At 39.2% G+C, this 24,779-nt stretch overlaps 1 protein-coding gene across 2 annotated transcripts in view; it reads right to left on the reverse strand.

Annotated features, from left to right (window-relative positions):
* The window catches only part of MYOM2 (myomesin 2), a 78,222-nt gene extending 55,120 nt beyond the window's left edge, over positions 1-23,102 (reverse strand). For both annotated transcript variants that reach the window (XM_017739339.1, XM_017739338.1), the window contains exons 1-10: positions 23,046-23,102; positions 17,998-18,077; positions 16,009-16,142; positions 14,892-15,011; positions 13,142-13,280; positions 12,808-12,965; positions 11,846-11,938; positions 2,358-2,446; positions 2,227-2,277; positions 1,785-1,949 (exon numbers count right to left, since the gene is read on the reverse strand). In XM_017739339.1, the coding sequence (XP_017594828.1) occupies positions 1,785-1,949; positions 2,227-2,277; positions 2,358-2,446; positions 11,846-11,938; positions 12,808-12,965; positions 13,142-13,280; positions 14,892-15,011; positions 16,009-16,115 (922 nt within the window). In that variant the 5' untranslated portion in view covers positions 16,116-16,142; positions 17,998-18,077; positions 23,046-23,102. The remainder of the gene's footprint in view (positions 1-1,784; positions 1,950-2,226; positions 2,278-2,357; positions 2,447-11,845; positions 11,939-12,807; positions 12,966-13,141; positions 13,281-14,891; positions 15,012-16,008; positions 16,143-17,997; positions 18,078-23,045) is intronic.
* Between the last annotated feature and the right edge of the window lie 1,677 nt (positions 23,103-24,779).

The raw sequence follows: 24,779 nt of genomic DNA on the forward strand, positions 1-24,779 counted from the left end.
ATCTCTTGGAAATATTGTGATCCATGTACTTGTAACAAAGGACAAATCTAAGCTTGTTTGTAACATCCTATTTCACGTAACATAATTAGAATGATGGGATGAATGCCTACCTGACTCCCTAGCAAAACCCTATTGGCTTTAAACAGACCAAGTTTTCATCTCAGATTTTCACAAGTAAGGACTTATTAAGTTCAATAAGGGAGAAAACAAAGAACATAGTATTGTTACATATCAAGAAGGAATTATCTTGTCATTATGAAGACACAAAGAGAAAGAGCCACGAAGTTTTGTCCATAGTGCAAGAAAAATTCATGTTTGATGAAAAGTGGAACAATATTGGGAATTCCTTGAAAATTAGAAGTTCTTCTTAGTTGCAGTTTCAAACTCAGAATCTGAGAGATCTGACACCTTGAAAAACTGTACCCAGTAGGAGACAAAGTAAAGGTACCCTTGAAAATGATGGTTCATCCGAGAGGGAAGTGAACAATTATTTTTAGTTATTAAATATCCTGAAGTGTATAGTAAAATTCCTGTATGCTTCAGTGGGAATAGAATCTGAATTCAAGGACCAGCCTTAGATTTTAGGTTAGTCACCAAACAGAAAAAGACATTTTTATTATTTCATATTTTTTACTTTATTGACATCTAATAGCACATTACAAGGAAGTATCCACAATGATAGAATGAAAAAGTAGTAGTTTGTTCCCTGAAGGATCAGATGTGAATCTATGTAAAACTATGATGTACATGAAACAAAAGGCATAACAAGCAGTAACAAAAGCATCCTTTTTCTGATTTTCCTAATCTTGAATTTTCTTGACTACCTTATTAATCTTACTGTCCTTTCTTAGCTTATTCATCACATCTTCTCAGCTATGGAAATTTCTGCCAACTTTTTTTGGGACTAGTCCAAACATCAGTCTTGGAAGTCCACCATTCTCAAATGTGGTCCCTTTGGGGAAGGGTCTAACTCTTCACAAATAACCAAGGCTTTCCTTAAATCCTCAGGTAGAATAATTACTTTAGAATCCTACACAGAGATTGTGGTTGGTGAAAAGTGGTGGGCTAAATATCTACAACAGGCTGCTATCCATTAAGCTCTAAGTAGCTAGTTTTATGTTTCAAAACCCTTTTTTGGTGCAGTGAACAAACACTACTCATCCAGGGTTTGTGTACCATCCACCCCAGTATATTATAAGCTTAGTGATGTTATTTTGAGCACTTCATGGTAAGAGTGGCATAACGTAGGTTTTCACTGACACAAGAGGCAAGGTAAGAAACCTACCAACATGGCACATTAACAGCAGAGCAGACATATTGTGTATCAGGCCTGGCTTCTGTAAGTATTTCCTAACTATACATTCATGTGCTTTTAATACAAAATTCACAATAAATACTGGAGCAAGATTAAAGTGGAGACCCACACCCATACCTCAGTACTTCAAACTTCAATTTACTGCCTACGAGTACCCTTCAGCTCAGTGGTCACAGTATTCAACTATAAATCATTGTGAAATCTGACTTTGGATCTCTACCAAGTAAATGTTCTAACTATTGTGCTATCAGATAATAAAAGGTTACCTCCTGTTGCTATTAATGTGTGCTCAAGAGGATGTTGACCAAGTCACTTAAATGAGAGTGCAGGACTATAAATTCTAACTAGAGATATCTTTTTGCTCTATTCCAAATTTCATTCTGAGAATATGGTGCTCTAAACCTGACCTGTGCCCTCAGCATCTCCTCCAGCATTTTCCAGGTAGCTTCTATTCAATGTAATAACTTACCATCTCTATACCACTCAGCACGAGGTCGTAGTCGTTTCAACTCTGGTGTGATCAACATAGAACACTTCAAGGTCAGTGTTTCACCTTCAGTTGCAAAAGTGACTCCGAACTTCTCCAGAAACTGGACATCAATGTGGGTGAAGCAAACGTCATATGACAGGGGCACTATGCATGAGAAAATGAGAGCATTCTTCAGTACAAGTAAATTGTACTTGGCACAGAGTAGTGTCTGATCTGAGCAGGAGATGGAGCTTTCTGATATACTGTATGCTGATCTAGAAATTCAGATGGCAAAGCAAGAGCATCTGGACAGCTCCTATTGTAACTGAATGCTTAGAAAGCAAAGTCAGAAGAAGCAAGTTGTATTCAGTTTTCTCATCTGTAAAATATTACTCTGACAAGAGGACATAAATTATCTAAGCAAATAGAAAAAAAGGCTTACAGTGGAAGGGCATTATCGCAGCTGGGTGAGGTTCTCCCTCCTCTCTGAACCCTATAAATAAACATACAAGAAATATTCAATGACATGCGCATTATATTTATTTATTGTTTTAAATATAAAGTAGGTCTTACTTCGCACAATCACAGCACAATTTGTTGATGCCTGACCATGGATGTTTGTTGCAACTGCTGAATAGGTAGCAGAATCATCAAAGTCAGCTCTGAAAAGAGGACAGAGAAAAACAGATGTCTCTTTATGCAAATAAAAATTCTCTTAATGATTTATATTACAAGCTAAACTATGCCAACCATAAGGAAAGTGTATAAAGCTCTTCACTGGTGTCACACAGTGTAAGACATCGATGAAAGACAATCAGAAAGCTGCTACTGTTTTTAACTGCAGTTAAAATCACAGCTTAGTGCACAGGCTGCATTAACTTGAGCAAACTGGAAATGACCTTTAGAGAATGATCAAAAGGAGATAGCTGGAGAATGCCAGTCTGGCTATTCCCTTTCTGTATGTAACCTTCATTAGTCCATCTTGCCCTTCTGCCTTATTTTAGGACAGAGACATGGAGTAAAAATAGATGTGATTCTTGCTAAAATTCTGCCTTCTATGGCTATTCCCAGCTGGCAGACACTGGTATTTTTTGCCTCTCTCATATCTCAATCCAGGAAAATTATAAAAAATCAGGAACACCAATAAAAATTGTTTATGTGCATACATGGCTTGGTTTGTCATATTTTTTTAGTGAGAAAAAAAAAATCATTATGCAAGAAGAGTATAAACAAATATAAAGCAAAAAATAGTTACTTGGTGCAAAACACTGATATATTGTCTCACTTAATCCAGCCTTCCTTGAAGTTACATGAGCACATATATGACCAACTGTTAAAATATAGGTGCAAACCTTGATGCCCCAGTTATTTTCTTATTTAAAATTGAGTCCATCAGGAATAGTTCATTTAGTATTATATTTAATGGAGACCACTCAAAAATTTTCAGTTATGAGATACAATACTATGCATGCATGCATTTAGTTTCCTCTCAGAAGAACAAATTTCTGTCTTCTTGGCAACTGCCAAGTGATGAAATTCTGATTGCACTTGTCTTCTAAGAGGTCATATATCGCAGATGTGGGAGAAGGAATATGTAAGGGTGTTTTATGGAAATTGCATAACAGAATGCCAAATTTGGAGTATGTAGCAGCTGTCACAGACACATCAGACACCTATTTTTCACTTCTTGTATATGTTCTGGACAGTGTCAGATTATAAAGATGATACTATCTGTACTGTGATGGCTAAAGCAAAACTTGATGAAAGTTCCATTAAATTGAGATTTCTCTCTCTAAATTTACATGTCTAACAGCTCCTCCTGGTGGCAATCCTTTAGCCATATGTTTCACAAAATCATGAAATCAGTTACAAAGTTTATCATACAATTAATTATCAAAGTCATAAAACTAGGCTACATAACCTAAAGGACTGCAGCTGGGTAGAAAATCCTAGTACAGTCTGGACAGGAACAGTGAGGTTGAAAAACAGTTTAAAAGAATTGAAATCATAGAACCATAGAATTATTAAGGTTGGAAAAGACCCCTGAGATCATCAAGTCAATCCGTCAACTCAGCACTACCACCATGTTAAACCATTAAACCATGGGTTTCATGGGCCATGGCTACATGATTTTTGAAAACTTCCAGGGATGGTGACTCAACCACATCCCTGGGCAGCTTGGTCCAATGCTTGACAACCCTTCCAGTGAAGAAATTTTTCCTAATATCTAAACTAATCCTCCCCTGGTGCAGTTGATGCCATTTCTTCTTGTCCTGTCACTTGTTACTTGCGAGAAGAACCTGGCCCCACCTGGCTACCACCTCCTTTGAGGCAGTTGTAGGAGCAATAAGGTCTCCCCTGAGCATCCTTCTCTCCAGGCTAAACACCTCCAGCTCCCTCAGCTGCTCCTCACAGGACTTGTGCTCCAGACCCTTCACCAGCTCCATTGCCCTTCTCTGGACTCACTCTGACCCCTCAATGTTTTTCTTGTAATGAGGGGCCCAGAACTGGACACAGCACTTGAGGAGTAGCCTCACCAGTGCTGAGTACAGGGGTACGATCACTGCCCTGGTCCTGCTGGCCACACTACTGCTGATACAGGCCAGGATGCCATTGGCCTTCTTGGCCATCTGGGCACACACTGGCTCATGTTCAGCCACTGTCATCAGTATGCCCAGTATTTTCCTCTGGGCAGCTTTCCAGCCACTCTGTCCCCAGCCCATAGCACTGCAGGGGGTTGTTGTGACCCAAGTGCAGGACTGTCACTTTGCCTTCTTGAACCTCACACAGTTTGCCTCAGCCCACTTATCCAGCCTGTCCAGATCCTTCTGCAGACCCTTCCCACCATCCAGTAGATCAACAATCTCATCCAACTTGGTGACATTTGCAAACTGACTGAGGCTGCACTTGTTCCCCTCATCCATGTCACTGATGATGTCAAACAGTTCTTACTCCAACACTGAGGGCTGGGGATCACCACTTGTGACCAGCCACTAGCTGGATGTAACCTCATTCAGCACCATTCTCTGGGCTGGATGCTATTTAACAGTTTGTTTACATGAAGGATTTTAAAATTACAATACCTGTTCCCAGAGCTATAAAGCTCCATAAAGCTTAACTGATTCCGGACTTGAGAGATGTCAGACTTGACAACATTTCTTTGCAATGAATTTTAAAAGCAGAACATTTTTTTCACTGTCCCAGTTCCAAACTATTTAACACTTGTGTAATAAAATGCCAAAAAGCAATATAAAACTGTAGCACAGGACAATTTCCTAAGGCATGTTTCTCTATACTGAAATGTACATAATTCAGGTGTTTATCACAGTCTGGTACAGTATCTTACTATAATATAGCAAGTTAACAACAAATGAAAAAGCTCAAAAATTTCTTACAAGGGGCTTTGCAGAATTAACTGTTCTGGAAATATAAGGCATTTTCATCACTCTGCTATATCCCTAATTTAAGAATCTGTATATAGAATACACAGTAAATAGTGTAAATATAATACATAGTATATTTAATAACATATATTACATATTAACAAATTAAACAGCATTCATCCCCAGAAACTGGATTTTGATTGCCCTAGTGCTGATGTTTTAGAGCAGCCCTTGCCATGCCTTGGTGTGCTCCAGCTCACAAAAAGGATTCCCACACACAGGTCAGGAGATAGTAAGGGACCTTTCCCAGAAAGCAGACTGGATGTCTGACAGCCCTGTCCTGAAGGGTGAGAAAATTAGTCTATCTCACACCAGGAGGTCACTGTGGCAGAGAATGTCTTCAATCTGCTGCATCAGGCAGAGCCCAGGAGTGCATTTCCTAGGCACTGGTGGCAGGTACAGGCCACAGTGTGCCCTGCAGTCCTTGTCCCCAGATACCTGCCCCATAAAGTCTTCCTGCCCTTCAGGCCACAATCCAGGCCACTCACCATCCTGACAAAGACCTACAGAGGTGCATAGTGTCTTCCTACCACCTACATGTCCAGGTTTCTCCTGGGTGAGCTAGACCCTCCCAGAGGATGGTGCACACTTAAACCCGGCAGGACATTGCTGGGGCAACCATGCTGTGTTTGCTGATCAGGCCTGATCCCTCCCTGGCCTGGACATGATTTGACAGCACACAGCACCCATGTCATAAATGAGTGATGAACATTACACCAGCTTTGCTGCACTAGGCCATTTCCTCACATAAGCAAAGCATTACTTCAGGCTGCTTCGCTTCTCTCAAATCCAACTTAACTGCTCTAACATTTTGTTGTTACTATAGAGGGTTAACAAAAAAGATAAAAAATCAACATTGCTTGACTGAGGTTAACTCTGATTAAATCTCACTTTAAACCAGTCATCATCTGCTCTCAGTGTTGGCTTCACTTTCTAGCAGAACAACAGATAAAATAGTTAAACAGGAACCAATATCTGTAAGAATTACACAGGATTTAGGAACTAAAGAGAGATTTATTGTTAAAAAACAGGTGGCCTAAAAATAATCCTGAAAATAGAGAAACATGTATTGTGGACTAACTTGGGGTCCCAAACTGTGCTAAACCACTCAAAGTTTCAGAAATTTAAAGGTGCAAGTACTGCAAAGTTGTCTCCCTAAAATGAAGAAACAGAATGGCAGATAGCAGATTAACTTTTCAAGTGGATATATATCTGTGCTCTTCTCAATCCCCTCACTACAGTTTTTTTCTCTTAAGAAACAGCAAAATACATCTTTTGATGCGATCTTTCTGTTTGTGATGGTGTCCAAGGTAGAGAAAATAGAGTATGATCCTAAATGTCTCTAGAAAAGACAGAAGATTCACAAAAGGGTCATATCTTTAGTCAAAAGAAGCTCAAAATCTGAAAGTAAATATTTGACAAAAGTTAGTGATAGAGTTATAATTCATTTTCCCGAGGGGAACATAAGAAAGAAGTAACTGACCAAATAGCTGACCACATTCTTACAGCATCCTTTGTTTTTTATGAAGAGAAATGAGGTATTTATGGTTATAGTGAACACACAATTCCCCAGGCTAGGCAATTTTTGCTATTTAAGAGGTCATAACAACTCTACCCATTTTCTGTAGCTTACTGCTTTGAAAGCAACTTAAAATTCTTTGCTATGATCATTCATCTGAGTCTTCAGGAGACAAATAAACCATCTTAGACAGCCTAGTACTCACTGAAATGCCTTTAAATCTTATATTGGAAATGGAGGATTTTAGTGGCTAGGAGCTAGATAGCACTTTTGTTTCATATCCACTACGAAGAAAGTTGGACAGGATGGCAAGTTACATTAGGTTCTGACTTTCCTTTTGTGCCAGGTAATGCTCAGATGGAGGATTATCCTTGAAATTATCTATTTCCCTGTATGCTAAAAAAATCTTAGATTTCCTAAATTGCACTGTAAAGCGTACTGAATCAAGACCAGCTAGAAACTACACTTGAAGTACCCAGGAGGCAAGGTGTGGTCTCACAGTTATTCTTGTTTTATGATGGAGAATGTGTTTTTCAGCCTTTACAAAGGTCAGATAAAATATGCATGGAGTACATTTAGATAGCATAAAATGTGAGTGCAGAACTGTATCTGTCCCAAGGTACTAATACTTTTTGTGAAAATTAAATTGCTCTGAATCCACATGAGGTTCTGAAGTGCTAATGCTTGTGTGGGGAATATTCCCCAGGCAGATATATCTATTTAAAATGCATATATTCATCCAACTGCCTAGTGCAGATTTAAACACAGGAGTTAAGAGTGAAATAGCATCTTTTTCTGAATTAGAACACAATTCAGTGCATGTAAAGAACAGGAGGCAGTACGTAGTAAATTACAGAGTTAAAAATTACTCCTTTGAATCCAAATGACAAAATTTTCAGTGTTATGGCTATATGACATCAAAATGTGGAAATACTCTGCAGAATTGCCATTTCCTGTGCTGATTCTCCAGTCAGACTGAATCTGACTGATTCTTTCTGTTGGTTGGATTCTGTGTTTAGGGAAGAGGGACCTCTGTTATAAGGTGGCCACTTCCTCAAGCCCCCAGCTAGGGCAGCTTATAGGGGACAGTGACTGACAAGCCAGAAGATCAAGTATTTGGGGGCTGTTGTTTGCCTTTCAGCAAGGAGAGGAAAGCAGTACACCATTTTGCTGCCTATACAGCCCCTGGTACTGCATACCTGCAAAACGCAGGGAGCTGCAGTCTATCACCCACCAACCTTGCACAGCTCAAAGGCTCTGCGGGCTACGCCGGAGGATCGCCTTTGTCTCAACACCTCTGTCTCTGCTCTGCTTCCACTCCAGCGCAGAAAGGGCACGCCTCGCTGTCTACCTCTCCAGATTAAATCATCTCAAGCCTTTTGTGCCTAATCAAACTAAAATAGCACTATAATGACTGCACAGGGTCATTTTTTAAATGAGAATAGCTAGAAGAGATGGTTCGTTCAATTTTTAAGCTTTCCTTTTTGAAGCGGTGCAGGTGGTGCTGAGGACTGGAGTGCCAGATCAGAGGCTGGCCCTGCCTGCTGCCAGCAGGTGTTACACTGCACTCTGCTGGCTCTGCCACAGTTCTGCTGATGCAGCTGCAAACCTTCTCCTCAGCGATGATATGCACTTCTTAGGCTGTGACTTTATTAAATAGGAAAGGGAGAGGGCCTTAATAAAAGATAAAATACTGTTAAACCTCGAGCCCTGTAGATATGAAACTGTGTGGCCGCACCACACTGACAGTGCTCTGGAAAGTCAGATGTCCTTCCCTGCTCCTACCATCCGGCTCAGCTCACCCTCCTGCTCACTGAGGGGGGGGAGTCAAGAATACCCCCAGGGAGGAGTACACTGCTGTCTCCTCTACACACCAGCCAACGTAACTGGGACTGTAACATAGGCATTCACAGCTGAATAAAGCCAAAGCCAAGTGATCCATTTAATAAATCATCACAGTAAACAAAGAAACAAAAAAGCCCAATTCTGTTGCTAAACAAGTATTAGCAACTAAGAACTTAAAAATGCTACAATTTTTAATTACTAATATATTCACTAAGACAGAAAACATTTTTCATCTATGCCATAAAGCAATGGCCACCCTCATCTTGACTACCTCTGATACAGAAGCCTTTTCTTGTACTGTGTGCCTACCCATAGTTAAATTATGTGGGACAAAAAGTACACTTTAAACAAACCCACACATTCTCAGATATGTATGATCCATTTCAACTACCAGGAGCTTTGCCTCCCAGGATTCCTCACAGTCTCCTCCTAATAACCTATCAGATGTGAGTTGAAAGATGGGATGAACCACTACCCAAACACGTATCACTTCTGCTATAATTACGAGATGTGCAAAAAAATAGAATTAAACTCCAAACTTCTTTTCTTTACTGCTCAAGGGAGACCTTGATCTCAAACTCCCATTTGAAGAAGTTTAAAAGGAGCTAGAAAGAGACCCTATATGATAGCACTGTGAATGCATGCAGAAAAAGTGGTAAATTGAGAATGTAGCATCATAAAAAATATGAGAAATTAAAATTATCTGGTTACTGTAGGCTTATGGGTTCTGGATAACAGCAGACAGTGGGGGATGAAATTGCGTCCAGTTACTACTTTAAGACAACAAGGTGATGGTAAGGTTTCGGTTCCTCAAGAATGTTTCCACTAGGATCAGGGAATACTCACAGGAATAAATATCCCACTTGCATCAGAAGGAAAAAGTTCACTGCCTGGGCTTCGCTGAAGTGCTAGAAAAGTAGCCAAGAAATTCCAAGGCCATTCTGAGTGGCTGTGGATAAGATTACATTCAGCTCAGCACTTTAGTATGAACAGCTGAGAAGAGCACAGAAGTGGATAGGAAGAAAGTCCCAATGGCTCCACCTCCCAGAAAAACAAATTATTCATAAAATATAAAACATAAGTGCACAAAGATATGCGTGGAAGATACAGAATTAATTTATATATGTTTGTACAAAAGCATGAATAATTTATGTATTTTAACCATTATCCATACATCCATTGCTTTCAATACAAGATGCCCTTAATTATGCCCTAACAACATGTTCTTCCACTTCCTGCATGTTCATTTTCTGTGGTTTTGGACAGAAAATACAGCTGATGATCAGGTTTTGAAATAAAATGGATTATCAATAAAGAAAGAAATTTTAAATTAAAAATTTTAATTTAATAAACTGTATAAATCATAACTATCCCCAGTATTATTTTAAGTGTAGAAGGGAAATCTGTGTGAGAGCAGGCAGGAATCTTTAAGTGGCAGAAAGGTCACACTGCCAAACAGAATGAAATAAAAATGGAGCAACTGTCTCAGAAGATGGCAGCTTGGCTGAATGTGAGAGAGTCTGCATGAGTACTGCATGAGTCTGCATGAGAGGTCTGGGACTAGTAGACAGGGGGTGGGGAAACCTGAGTATGTGCCAATAAATGACTCTGTGCTATGTCTGAACTTTTCTGAAATACGGCTGAGTCTGAACACTCCCAAAGCTGGTTGTGCCTACATGACTGATAACCAGCCCATAAAAGAGATAAAAAGCACCAAGGGGATGGAAGCCATTATTACCCTTCAGCCTGATGGTTACAGGTGCTCAGAAAGCAGCATCAGCACTGATTCTCATTTCTTCCAAAAGCTATTTAGTCCCAAAATGTCACAAAGGAACCTACATGCTACGTAACTAGCATCTGGACTCACCAAGAAGTTCTTCAGGAGTGATAACCAAAAGAAAGAAGCAGTCAAAGTCACTCACCATCAGGAAGTGACTAAAGTTTCATCTCCTGACTGGCACTCACACATATCCCGTCAAAGGAGAGCATTTTCCATTTCCCTGCTAAAAGGGAGAGGATGGCAAAAGGACAATCTGTTTTTATCTTTTAACCTCCTGTTCTTATGGTCAAAAGTAATGTCGGTGGGAAGAAACAGTGGTGTTGACAGATTTCATGGATACAGAGAGCAGTTAGCAAGTTATCCATGGCCTGGGGGCAGAAGACTGAGTGCCTTCGAAGCACCTTAGGGAGCAAAAACCTGGTGATTCTTGCTGCCAGGTTCTGTACAGGGATATGTTTCTCCCATCCTGAGCTATGAAAAGATTGAAAGTTGGGCTGGACTTGGCTGCAGGATGGCAAAGGCAAATAGTCTTTCCCAAAAGCAGAAGGAATGATGCACTTATTTTCTGTACTAATGCCACAAGGCTGTGCTCAGGGCTACTTCCACTGCTGACAGATGGAGACAGGGTAGAAGATTAAATGTTTGGCCAGACAAGTGTTAGCCACAAATATTCCAGCTGTTTCAGCACAGCTGATACTCATGTTCTGGAGAAATTAAAAGAAGGGATTTGTGTCTCTGTTCTAGACATTAATTTTGTTTTTAAATATTGCAGTCATGTCTTATTTTTTATTTGGGTTTTTTATATCTTTTAAAAAGCTTCCACTAAGTTATATGCAATATTTCAATTGTTTAGGAAAGCATGGGATTAGTTTATGGGAAGCTGTTCTACCCAGGCATGTTCTCTATCACAAGGTTAACATTTTGAAAAAAATAAAATTAATTAAATTAGAACCTTTAAAAAAAATAATTTACACTTCCTTGTTTTTTGGAAAACAAAACAAAACAAAAAAATAAAAAGAAAAGAAGGAAAGGAGATGAAAAACTAAACAGAACCTGACATGCAGTAAAACAAATACAGCTGTGTATCCCTACCCTGCCCAGCTATATTTTTGTTTACCTAAAAGAGCTTGATCATGACAAGAAGATATGAACATATAATTTTCCACTTCAAATGCTGAGAAGGTATAATTCTAATAAAAAAGGAGCTACCACTTTTTCAGCTAGTTGCCTCTTCTTTTATATCTTGTAGATTGCTGAAGTTAATGAATATAAATGTCTGATTTTTCATTTCATTTTCATAATCTAATAGGCAGGTACTCAGTGAACCTTCTCCAGCCTGAAAGTGAGTACCAACAGAAAAGTGTGCTGAATTTAACAATTCTCTTGCAGCCTTTGTGTGAATTTTTAATTTTATTTGATATAAAATACTTTGTATAGAGTATTAATAACTGTTGTATTCCCCAGAAAGATTTACCTGTTTATATGTAACACATGTACTCCATATTTGCTTTCAATTCTGTACTTTGTTGGATCACTTGCAGGGAAAATCAATTCCTCATTTTTGTACCTGACAATCAAGAAAAAAACAAAACTCATAAATATCGGCAACTATTCATTCTTCTGGTAGATCTTTGGATCAAGATATCATTTACTATCATCTGAACTCTGTCTACTCTCATGCAGTATTTTCCAGTCTGTATGGATAGATACATATTGGGCCATGAAGGCAAAGCAGGACCATCACAGCAGCAAGGAAGTGGAAAGAGAAGATGTACACCCAGTCTAGAAGAGGAGGAGGAAGAGAAGTACAGAGAGGATGGCATGGGGCTTGAACTTTCAAGTCCACTACCCCTGACACAAGATGGGAAGCAAGCTTTATCTTGCACCACAGTAAAACACTTCAGCACTAAAAAGGGGAGCAGCAACAGAACTGTGCCTCGTGTTAGGTCTTCACAGTCCAGCCTGAGGCTTTCACATATACAAGACAGCACCTGTCCAGAGAGGAGGTCAACTGCAAGGACCTTTATGTCCTCCTCAACAGAAGCTAACACAACGTGACCACGGATACAGCCCATGACAACAGCGATGCCATGCACATTTATCCAGGCTTAGAAAGTAGCTATGAACTCTGTGTAATTTGTCATTTGTAACTTTGTGTTCAGGAAACTCAATGGCCAGAAAGACTGGAATGCCTTCCACTGTCTGCCTTCTGAAATACTTGAGTTTGCTTCTCACATTGCATGGGGCCACTCAGCAAGTTTTCCTCCCACTCCCTCCACTGCAGTATCAACTGCTGCGATCCAGCACATCTACGAGGATTATAAAGCGGATTTAACAAAGCCATTATATACGTGACACTTATCACTTACGGCATAACTTTCAAATGCAAAAAGCTTAACAACATTTTTAGAGGGCTAGGAAAGGCCAGTCTCTTACCATTGTACAACAGGGGTTGGAAATCCTTGTACAGTAAAGCAAAGGCTCACAGACATCTTCTCCCAGACAGTGTGAGACCTCAGGCGCACCAGAATTTCAGGGGCTCGACTTATAGTTTCTTCAATGATATGTCTTTCCAGAGCCATATTTTCTTCTACCTATTAAACATGGGAAAAGAAAAGAAGCATCTGGCACTAGACTCAAATAGGGTAGAAAATCTAAACTTAAATCCACAAAAAGATGTTTAATCACTACTCATATTTGAAGCACAGGCCTAAATTTCAGTATATCTTGCAATTATTTTTGCATAGGAGCAAAAAGATTCAGCAGGTACCATTCTTTGCACAGCAAGTCTATCCAGATGCTCTCTAGCACGGTGCCTGGCTGTGTGAATCTCTTTTTCCAAAGCAGACAACTCACTGGCAAAACGGATTCTTTTCTCATCACTTGCATGAGACTTTTGCTCATGACTCCTGTGGGACAAGAAAAAAAATCAGGTAACTAATATGAAGCTTTAAATTTGTCACTCATACACATCTGGCAACCAAAGGCTCTGAAACCATATCAGCAGGATGTAAAATTTAGGTTAGGCATCATTCTTAGCATCTATCTGCATATCCTAATAATGAGTATGTGAAATCATGTGAATTTTCTTCATATTCTTTCCCCCTGTATTTGTGGGGCTATAGCTCTAGGTCTTGAATTCTGCTTTGGTCACATTGACTGGTTCCCCCCAGTCCTCTGGTAGCTGATGTCAAGAACCTGCCTGGCCTCTTTCTGGCCCCTGATTTTCCTTCCTATGGACACAAGAAGGCAGAGGAGTGAAGTCAAGTTCTGTGCCTGTTCACAACCTGTTAAAAGCTGTGCCTTTCTTACATAGTAACCTTAGCTTTAGAACCCGGGAGCTCTTGTTGCTCCATGGGCTGCTATCAGCTGACCTCATCTGAAAGATACAGACCAAGGAGTTCACATGGATTTGATGAACAGTTGCATGCAAAAAAGCTGTCCTTTGAAAATGATGAGCAGAAACTACCAGGAAATTATAGTTTTGAAAAAATTTTGAGCTGTTCCCTGAAAATCTAACTACACAGATTTTCCAGAATTCTTAAAAAAACCCCAACTCATAAAAGCTTTTAGGAGAAGCTAGCTCCATTTCCTTCATTCATGCTGATTCAATTAACAGCCTATGCCACTCTTTTCCTTCCCAAGAGGACAAAAGAAGGTACTGAATATCAGATATTTCTAACATGTCTGTCAATATAGTCAACATATGGCAAGACTGTGAAAGCATAACCCAAATAAGAAAACTTCCATGAAATTCAGTGAATAGTAGATCAAAATATTATTTGTCTGATATTTAAAAAAAAATCTTTGTACCATTTCAGTGCACTTTAAATACCAGCCATGTTCTGCCATGTCTTTTTTTATATTGATGAAATTAAAAACTAAATTAAAGTATGCAAAATCATTTTATTTTCCTAGAGATTTCTGTTCTGAGGTTATATATTTCAAACCAATCAAAGTACCAGAACCATATGGATGTATATGATTTTCACAGTGTATTTTCTGCAAACATGGCAGAATTCATTCTTATAATATAAATCCTCCATGGTTTTGGTGTAGTAACTGTAGAGCAAAGCAGAGCAGAAACAGCGAAATTCACTAAGGGGAATATTGTCATCAGCACAGTTACTCTGGGATTTCTTATCAAGTCTGTAACTGAGACATGACAGTAAACTCTTTTGATATTCTGGAAAGAATTTAAAACATTTAAATTGATCCAAATTAGAAATTAGGAATAGTGGAGTAGGCCTGTTCAAAATGAGTTCTGGATACCAGGTGGATTCTAATTTATTTTTGTTTTAAAGCTGTTTTCAACAGTCAGAGTGGGGATCAGGGGAACAACTCTGGGATGAAATATGAGACTGAAAGTGACACTCAGCCATTTAGTGTTCCAGCCAAAATAGATTAGTGAAGAACAGTGACAGAGAAGCCTCTAGTCTTGTCAACTCTGAAAAGAGCCCTGGCAAAAGAGTTGGGACCAGAGTCACTACACAGGTAAGACTGGACCGACAAAGCTTTACCTTTTCCTGGATTCCTGCATTGTTTCATGCGCCAAGGTGCGTGCCCTCCTGGCACAGAGTCTACATGTTGTTTTGCCCAAGCCAGATGATTCATAATAAACAGCCTGCCTGGAAGCAGCCCTTCAAATATAAAAGACATTGTTATAACCCAGAAATTCAGGTAAAACATGAACTCACAAATGTCAAAGAAATTACTTTGAGCTGAATGCCATGACTGAGCACTGTTCAGTGAGAAACTTTTGCATCCTCACTGACTGCACTAGGTCCCAATTGACACTTGTCCTTCAAGGCCTTAATGCCCATCATCTGTCACTGGGGATCACTGGGTGTTTTATTTCATTCTATTAAATTTATATTTATTTCAGTCTTCAATCATTCAGGTGCAATGATAGCATTTCAGTGAACCACAAGGGTACCAGCCTCTCCAACGCACAAATCACAAAGATTCCCCATAGCATTGTCTGTTTCTAAGTATTCCTGCCTTTCTATAATTCACAGAACCTGCTGCATAAACTCTCCTCTTTCATAAGGGAATCTGGACCAGCTAGACAGCTAGGTAGGCATGTTAATTATTAAGGAGGGAGAACAGCAACCCCAATACAAAGTTTCAGGCTTTGAGATAAAAAGAATGTGTATTTTCTGGCTAAAACTCAGATTTCACATGAGAAGCATTGAGCCTTCATTTAAGTTTAAAAAAGGAAATTGAATTGCAAAAGCTATAATTAGTTATGGCCAGCTTCAGGAGCAGGAATATCATCATGTCATACAGAAGAATGGGTAAAAAGCTATTTCTATGACTTACAGTAAATTTCATGGCAATTTTTCTTGAGTCAGAGTTTCAATTTTAGACTACAAGGAAAAATTTTCAGTTTAGAGGTAGCAAACAGGACAGATCCTAAGCTAAAAGGTCTGTGCAGGTATCTTGCAATGTTGTTAGGAAGTGTAGCTATGCTGGTGAGAGACTATAGACAAGGGGCATGCCAATGGAAGGAAGTGGAAAACTATCATTCTGAATAAATCACAATTTTTTTGGGTGGAGGGGAAAGGTGAATATCTTGATTCTAAGAAGTGACTACCCAAAAAGAGACCTGTCTATGCTCAAATACATGGCACTTACTTTCTTGCTGCATATTCCTCAAGTATATATCTTGTCTGAATGTTGCGGTAGGACTGATCAAAGTGCTTGTGCCTCCTCTGGTAAAACGGCACTGCTACTGAAGACATGCTTCCTCTTGTTACAACCAGTAACTCCTGCAGAGAGTGAAGTTAGCCACAGATTTAGCCATGCACACATTTAGCCATATATTTCAGACACTTTGGTTTGATATTTTTTGATATGTAGACATGTGTGCGAACATGTACAAATGTATAAAACTGCACCAATTTGTGACAAATAGAGCCATCAGTCACATACATGGGTACCTCAGGCTGTATCTTATCACTCATACAGTGTGAGCTATAGAATCACAGAGGATAGCCTAAAAGATATCTCACTAGATCATTTTTCCCCTTCTTTTCAGATGTCATTTAACGTCTCCATAGAATTTCCCACGGATGGAAATTTGACAGGGTTTTGGCCATTGTTAGATATTTCAGCTCTTCGCTCTTCAAACCTTTCACATTTTCCATTCTGACAATTTATGTGTACTATTTTTTGTCCAATTCACCATGACAACAAATAGACTGTATTCGCCCACTTTTGTAGCAGCCTGTTGAAGATTTTCTTTACTTTTCTTTCCTGCTCTCTTATTTAAACCCTACAAAGCTGGCTCATGCAATCTTTCCTCATGGGTTCCTATCAATCATTCTGGTTTCCTTCTTGTGGACTTTCTCCAAAGCATAGCATAGTTTTTGATCATTATTTGGATAGAAGGTTCTAAGAAACATTCAGGGTGCTCCCACAAGAAGTGTGGGGGACAAAAGCATGTTTCCCACTGAGTTAGAGTTAAGCAGATTCCCAACCACATCATTAAAAGAGCATGGAGGTGCCTACACGCCTTTGTGCTCATTAGAAATATGATGATAACTTCTTGCAGAAGTGGGGAATGTCACCAGCCATGCTGTGAGTAGGTGCCAGCTTGTGTAACTGCAGTCCGGGTTAGATATGGGGTTCTCTACTCCGGGGCCATTTGGCCCAAACTGTGGTGAGGGACCCCAACTGAACAGCCAAAACCTCCCCCACAAGGTACCTACACTTCAGTGACAACAGAAGCAAGCTCCCAATACAAGCATATAAAGCAGATGAAGACTTAGTCAGGTAAATTACTGCAGTAATTTCCAATACCCTACTAAGAGCTAAGGGGAGTGTCCCTGTTGTTATGCTCTCCTGTAGCATGCAGGCTGCCAGCTCCATGCCAGCACCCAGGGCACAGGCTGAGGCATGGCCTGGGATCCACCTCAGGGCACCCATGGCAAGTGAAGCAGCACCGGCTCACCCAGGGACAACATTAAGAGTGTGTCAGGGTCCTGAGGACAGCAATGGACCTGACTGTCCCGGCCCAGCCTCCTCCAGAGTTCCTTCTACCCTGCCCACAGGCCAGGACCCTATGTCAGCCCCCAGGGCCATCAGTTTCTCCCCAGAAATGACACAGCAGATGCAGTCTCCAGCTCCCCACAGCCTGGCCCTGCCTGGACATGGACCATGCCAAGAAGAACCTGCCTCAGACCCACACAAGAAGTCCAAATTTGTAACAAAAAGCCACATAAATAGGCAGCTTCATGATGTATATAAAATGAAAGCTCAAAGGGATTTGGATAGAAATCTTCTAAACTCATTTAGATAAAACATTTAACAAGGTAAAATGACAATATACACACCATATTTCCAGCATATAGTATTTATCAAAAAAGGGAAATGCTATTAATAAATTGTGTAGAGTGAAAAACAGTGTGTGACTGTTACTTGTAGATAGTCAAGAGCCAAGTCAGGTGCTCCCAAATCATGATGTTCTCATATCAGCTACTTTTACTTTTCCAAGAAAAAGTAAGAGCAAGCAGTAGGTATATTTAATAGAAGTCACATCTTCTTTTAAAAAGTTCTGAGACCTAAAGAGGTTTTTACATTTTATCACTTCATAACTGCATCTTCTGCATAACTTAGAGTTACCTTTTCAACCCTTTTTCAAGAGATATGAGAATGACAAGTCACACGTTCAGGAATGAGAGCTTTAGGCAAAGCACCAAACACTGCAAAACAAAAATGAAACAGGTTTACCACATTACTATGCAACATTAAAGAAATATAATGCCACATTTCTAGGGAAATAAGAAAGTTAGCATGACCCAAGTTAGCTCAGCACCTCGCAGAGATGCTGGCTTAGTAAGATGCCCTCATACAATGCTGAACTGACATGGACTCCTCATGGACCTATTAACTCATCGTATGACACAACGTCTTGGTTATATGAGCAGATTTGCACAGACCCACAAGCAGCCTTGGCTTCTCCTGGTTTTGATATCTGTTCATCATGTGATGCTACATCTGCAGACATCGAATACTGGTTTTCTTCCTGCTAACTGTGTGACTATTGTGTATATGACATTGGATTTCCACAACAGTTCATATGTTAACTGGACAATTAATGGTATAATGTTCCCTTTTCTCTGTTTTTAATTAGCCTTTTTGCCTAAATGAAGGTGCAGAGGACAAACACATAGATTAAGTTCACTCCACTGTTAAGTGCTACACATATTTACATGTGGCCAAGTTAAATAAATCTGTGAGTTTATCAACATGCAATGTACATACTGGTATGTATATAACTCACACTGAGATCCACTTTATAACAATTGCAGAGTAATGCCCATTTATCTGGATAGATCACAGTCTGAGTCATTTTCATTTTTGAGAGAGGAGAAAACACCATTGTCATTTGCAGTCCAGCCTTTTTCACTAAATGTGCAACTTATGTTTTAATTAGCATATCTTCTTCTATTTGTCAGCACCCAGGACTTCTCAAAATTTGGGTTCATATATTTTTCACATTTACCCAAACACCTTTAGTATAGAAACAAGGGTATCCATCCACTCAGTGCCTCCATACAAGCAATTAACTGAGCTTGTTAGCAGCCAGACTCACTTTGCCTTCTGCTAATACAGAGGGGAGCTGCCTGGCAACAATTCCAAATGTAATAATAATCATCAGGTAATTACAACAATGTTGCATTTAATACTTAATAGTGCTGTAAAGACAAGTATCAGAAGAGCAAAATCAAAGTCCCAATGTAAAAGCAGCACGTAAGATATTGAGCTCCTGATGAAAAAAGTTTATACTGTATTCCTAGGAACAATATGTTGACCATTTTACCAGTTTTCCACTTTTATATGAGATGTTTGAAATATATTCTAATATGTAGACTACCTACCACTAACAGAGTTAGAGAACATGCTATGCAGATGAAAGCTTAACCCCACTGAATTTATTGATTTAGGTGAACCAAAATTTTATTAATGACAGTGTCTGGAGACCTAGTTACACTGGCAAGTGAATTGGTAGAACTGACTCAAAAGTGAGTTGCAGCCAGTGGTCTGGCAGAGAAATTGGGGGGAAAATCCCAGTGGAAAACTGAGAGCTCAATAACAACAACAAAAAAGCATAAGTCCAGAGAAAGACAAATTGATTATCTGAATGATTATAACAAATTAAAAAGCAAATCTCAAGTTTTATTCACCAAGTTCTATTGCAAGAATTTTGGAGGCCTTGTTGAAATATATGGTCTGTGTGTCATGAGCAATCCTTGAGTTACATCCATGCAGATCCTATTAATGATCCTGGATTTCAAGAAAAAGAGCTAGAATTACAGGAAAAAGATGGTCCTAAAACACTTGGTGTCTCATCTGACCCTGTTAGTGCAATGTAGCACCATTGTAATCCTTCCTTTCTACTATTATTATTCCTATTAATTTCTATGACTATAAATGCTGGGGCCATCAAAAGGACCTTAAGTGCACTAATCTATGTGCTGTATAAACCACTCAGAAGACTATTAAACCCAAAGAAAAATATTATATCAGCCAAAATGTCCTCAAGGATTAATGACATAAACCACAGGTGAATTAGACTATTCAAGCCAGTTTACATAAACATACATTTCCTCATGCTTTGTAGCACATATATAACAAGCATGTATACAACAATTTTTACTTGACCATGAGTAAAGGGCTGAGTTCCCAGGTCAGGATATGCACAGTTTTGTGACACAGTAATACTGATCTGAATAGAAAGCCATAATCTAGGACCACGTGACAAGGGGCCACATTCTTGAGAAGAGAAGCCACAGGTCTGATATAAACATTGTTAGTCTGATAAGTGAGTTAATTTAAGATTTAAAGGACAAGCAGTAAATTCTAGCATGATCATTTACATTGCCTCAGAGAGCAGGCACACAACCAACTAAATTGATGGATGTCTTGACAAATGCCATGGGAAGAAGAACATGGCTGCACTCACCATAGATAGACAGTTTGCATTTCCAGATTCAGAAGGCTCATGCCATGAGCAATGCACTGTACAGCATGTATTTTCTCGGCCTGACCTGCCAGTGCTATACCATGCAACATGCACTTTCTGTGCTCATCTCTGTTCCTGGCCATCTGGAGAAGTGCCAAAATTATTCACAAGTTCTTGCCTGTCCTCACGTAGCCAGAGATTTCTTCAACCATTTGCACTGATTGGAGGGCTTGTCCTGTTTTTCCCACAACTTAGACATTTTTTCCTCTACTTGTCTCTTGTTCTGCTAGCTGCTCCTCACATTTTTCAAAGTTAAGTGTTTTCAGGAAGCTGCTAACTTATACTTCTATGGTGCATAAAAGCCCCCAATACTTAACTGATAAAATATATTTAAATCCATATCACCTACATACCACAATGAAAGATAGGGAAAAAAAAAAGGAAAAAAAACCCCACCTTTTATTCATTGACCAATATAAAAAATTACAATATTGACTCAAAAAATATGTGATCCTTTCCAGATGGTTATATCCATGCTGTACAGAATGTGGACTTAATAACATATTAGCATTTTCCCCCAGAAAGTGACTTTGGTGGAAATCTTGTAAAGCCATCATAAATCATTATGCAGCTCATAGACACTGCAGTCTAAACAGAATGGGATGTAGAGGATCTGTTTAAATCTTCTCCATTTTAAGAATAAACTAATTTGGTAAAAAACTGATTTGACAAAATTTCTAATATGCCTCTCCAGTCTCTTATCTCTGTACACATGTGTATATTTAGATCTTACACAGAAATGTATGTTTTGTCCATGAAAAAGGATGAACTTTAAAATCTACTCAAATATAATGTCATTTTAAGATGTTTCAGTCCTTCTCATTGAAGATCTTGTTCAGTCTGGATAAGAATTCAATTTTAGATTTTTTGACAATAGAACACAAATGCTCATCTTTAAAAAAAAAAAAAAAACATATGGAATTCTCATTTGCTTACTCTGCTGAATTCCAGACATCATTCAGCAAACATGAAGACTTCTTGCGTCTTGTTGTCTTTAGCTACATTGTAGTTGGTCTTATGTTTTACTGATCACACTCCTTTTCATGGGAATAGTATTTTCCTCATTTCTCCAACTGGTTTTAAACAGATTCGAATAATCCCCAGAAAAGCATGCATTACTTTGGTTATTAAACATAAAGATGGAGTTCTCTCCTCTATTTCTACTTATCTGAATATCCAGCAAAGCAACGTTTTCAAGCAGCTGACAGAACCAGCCATCACAGTTGTGTCTACCATTTTTACTAATTTCATATGTTTCGAATGAGTAGGCTTTCAACGTCTCTCAACATCAAATGATATTCTTTTCAATGACATACAGATAGATTCAGCAATTTAATGCAATCATTTGGCTACAGCACATCTATGATTAGTTAGAATGAACACCTTGACTTTGTAATAGTCCCTGAATGGCTTCCCTCACCCTCTAGCCAGATCAGTTAGTGTGGAGGTAATTTGAAATATGTCATGGGTGGTCACAGTCATTTCCACAACCCTTGATGAGGAGCTTTGCTTGGTGGAGGTAAGGAGCAGGCAGTCATGGGTACCCTTCCCTCCAGCAAAGTAATTGTTGTGGAGGGGAGCACCAGTTCCTGCATTTTAGTGAGTCTAAAAAAGAATGCAATTTTGGATTTTCTGTGACTCTCATGAAGGAAAGGAGTGGAAGCTTCCAAACTGACTTTCTTTCCATATCTCTAATAGAAGCTGAACAGTATATATCCCAGAAAGGGTACTAATATGGATGTTACCTTATGAATTCATGATCATACAAGACTGGGAATTAAACAAGGCTAAATTTGTCCGCATTGACTTGAAACCCTGCCACCCTAACATTCCAAGTCCACGGAGTTCCAACATGTTCTGATAAAGTTTGAAGATTTCCCTTCACTTGGCAAGTGTATTATATCCCTTCAACTGGACATCTAAGAATGTTGGACAGTGAGATGATAAAAATCATTTCCCATCATCCCAATGTTCATTTTCCTTCATTATGGTACTTTTACTGGCTCATAAGCATTATCAACACACAGGCATAATTTCAAGAGCATGAACTTGATTTCCCAAGGCTCTATCAGTGGTATTTAGATGGAATTTTCACGTGGCACAGAACACATCACATAGCTTAGAGCAATACGGACACCAGCAACTTCTTCTGGAAACATATACTTGAAAGCATGGCAGACACAAAATAAAAGTAGATTCTCTTTTTTTTTGGCCTAGCTACATCCCATTCTTCATCAGACCAAATCTTTTTCCAGCTACTATAGGATTTTATGCTTAATTATTTAGACACAGACTTCAGAGGAATCATATAGTATAAGCACAAAAGAAAGTGGCATTGCCACCATTTGTGCAATTGGAAAAAAATATATATGAGTAGAGCTATGGATTTCTGTAATGTAGTTCTTAATATGCAGAAAGAAACAGAGGGAATGTAATACACAATAAAATCAAGGTGACTGTGCACAGGACAAAAAGTCTTAGTTACTTTTTTGTTTTTCTTTTCATGAATCAATTTGAGTCCTGCTTATTGCTTGTTTTCCCTGAGGAAAGTAAATATTTTTTTTACAAGAAAGCACCCAACCCCCTCCTACAGGCACTCTCATTTGCTCTGTACAAGAAAAATATGGATGGAAAATGGACTTACCAAGGGATATAGAAAAACTGCAAAGCAGAGAGGAAGACCAGCCTTTCCCAGCTTATCAAACACTGCCTGAAGAAAACAAATAATTCCCCTCTCTAAAGGCTACTGCCCCTTCACTCCTATTTAAGAGCAGATGCAGTGCTATATTTAGAACTAACCAAGTGATTCTCCCAAAACTGGGGACAGCCTAACATGCAATAAGGGAGAGATATAAAGGTAAAAGAAAAGCATTAGCCTATATGCAGTTTAATATTGCATTTTAAAAAAAGAAAACCTCATTCCTTAAAGAAGCAGTTGTTTATGTTAAAAGTGAGGTTTCTTTTCCCACCAACAACAAGCACATTGGAAGCAATTAAATGTCAGAAAACAGTTTAAATTTTTTATTTAGAGTTTGAAGTTTTAAAATAATCAGTAACTTAGAAGACAAGTGAGGAGACGTAAACTCCAGAATATTATTAGTAGAGACATGAGACCCGGTTGGTGCTTCAGGCTGTAAAATGAGCCTCCCCACTGCTTCCTTAAGAGCTCTCTGGCTTTGAGAATGTCTGCAACATACGAAGGCGTACCAGTTGTATAAAACCCCTCTTATTTCCATCTCTACTACACCACCGGTCAAACTGAGATAGATTTTTCTATGTCTCATAGGTAAAGTAGGAAGAATTTAATATGCACAGAGGCATAAACATGCAGAGCCAAAGCAGTCAGCTCTGTGAGACCTTGATGGACCCTGGTGGTTCCTGATTATTACTAACTAAAATGGATGTTTGCTGCATGTACGGCTCCTGGGTTTCGTTCCAGAAGCTACAAGGCTTCTGGACCAAAACCACTGCAGTGGCTCTGACATGTCCAGATGTCATGGGGTAGCAGCACTGGCTCTGCAGAGCTGGTAGGCTTGGGATCAGTCACTCTGCCCCATTTGGGTGGAAGACAACCCCACAGGGCTCGTACCTGTATGGGGGAAGGGAAGGAAGGATAAGACCTCTGACAAGGCTTTGTGACAAGCATGAATAATTAATCACATTCGTCTTACTTTGTCTGGAAATAGGACAACATGCCTGGGAAAACCTGGCTATATGGCAGACCTAATCACACGTCATGACTTAGCCCATAATGACTCAAATAATCAGTGAGTCAGCAACATACAAAAGGTAGGTAATTCACTGATCTTAAAATAATTTGAAAATAACAAAATCTGTTTTCAATTTACTTTTATAGAAATCCGGTCATTGCCAAAGTCACTCAGTGACAATCTCTTCCATTGCTTGGTATGTGACACTGATACATGAACAATGTTCTTTTTAAGTCTCGTATTCGTCTTATATATGGGAAGCAGAGAAAGACGTGGAAAAGCCTTTAAATAACTGATTCTTATCCCATCTGCAGTGTTCATCCAAGTTTCCTAAATAGCTCTGGTAAGGATCTTTCCTACTTTTGTATCATCTAGGGCTACCATTTGCTTGAAACAGACTTCTCCCTTCCTCCCATTGATCTTGAATTATAACTCAGTCTGACAGAATTAGATCTACAGAGACAGACACAGTAGAATGAGTTCATATGCCCTGAATGTAGATGTTGCTTCAGAAGCAGCTGTCAAAGTAATTAGCATGTAATAATCCAGAGCAAACCTACTTTACTTACCCTGTGCCATCTCTTCTCTCCTACTGAATTTTCCTGTGGGAGGGAAAAGGTCATTTTTCAGGAAAACTTTAAAGTTCTCACTACACTCTGCTTTTCATT

This window comes from Corvus brachyrhynchos, unplaced genomic scaffold, assembly GCF_000691975.1.
Source record: "Corvus brachyrhynchos isolate BGI_N302 unplaced genomic scaffold, ASM69197v1 scaffold136, whole genome shotgun sequence".
NCBI classification, from domain to species: domain Eukaryota; kingdom Metazoa; phylum Chordata; class Aves; order Passeriformes; family Corvidae; genus Corvus; species Corvus brachyrhynchos.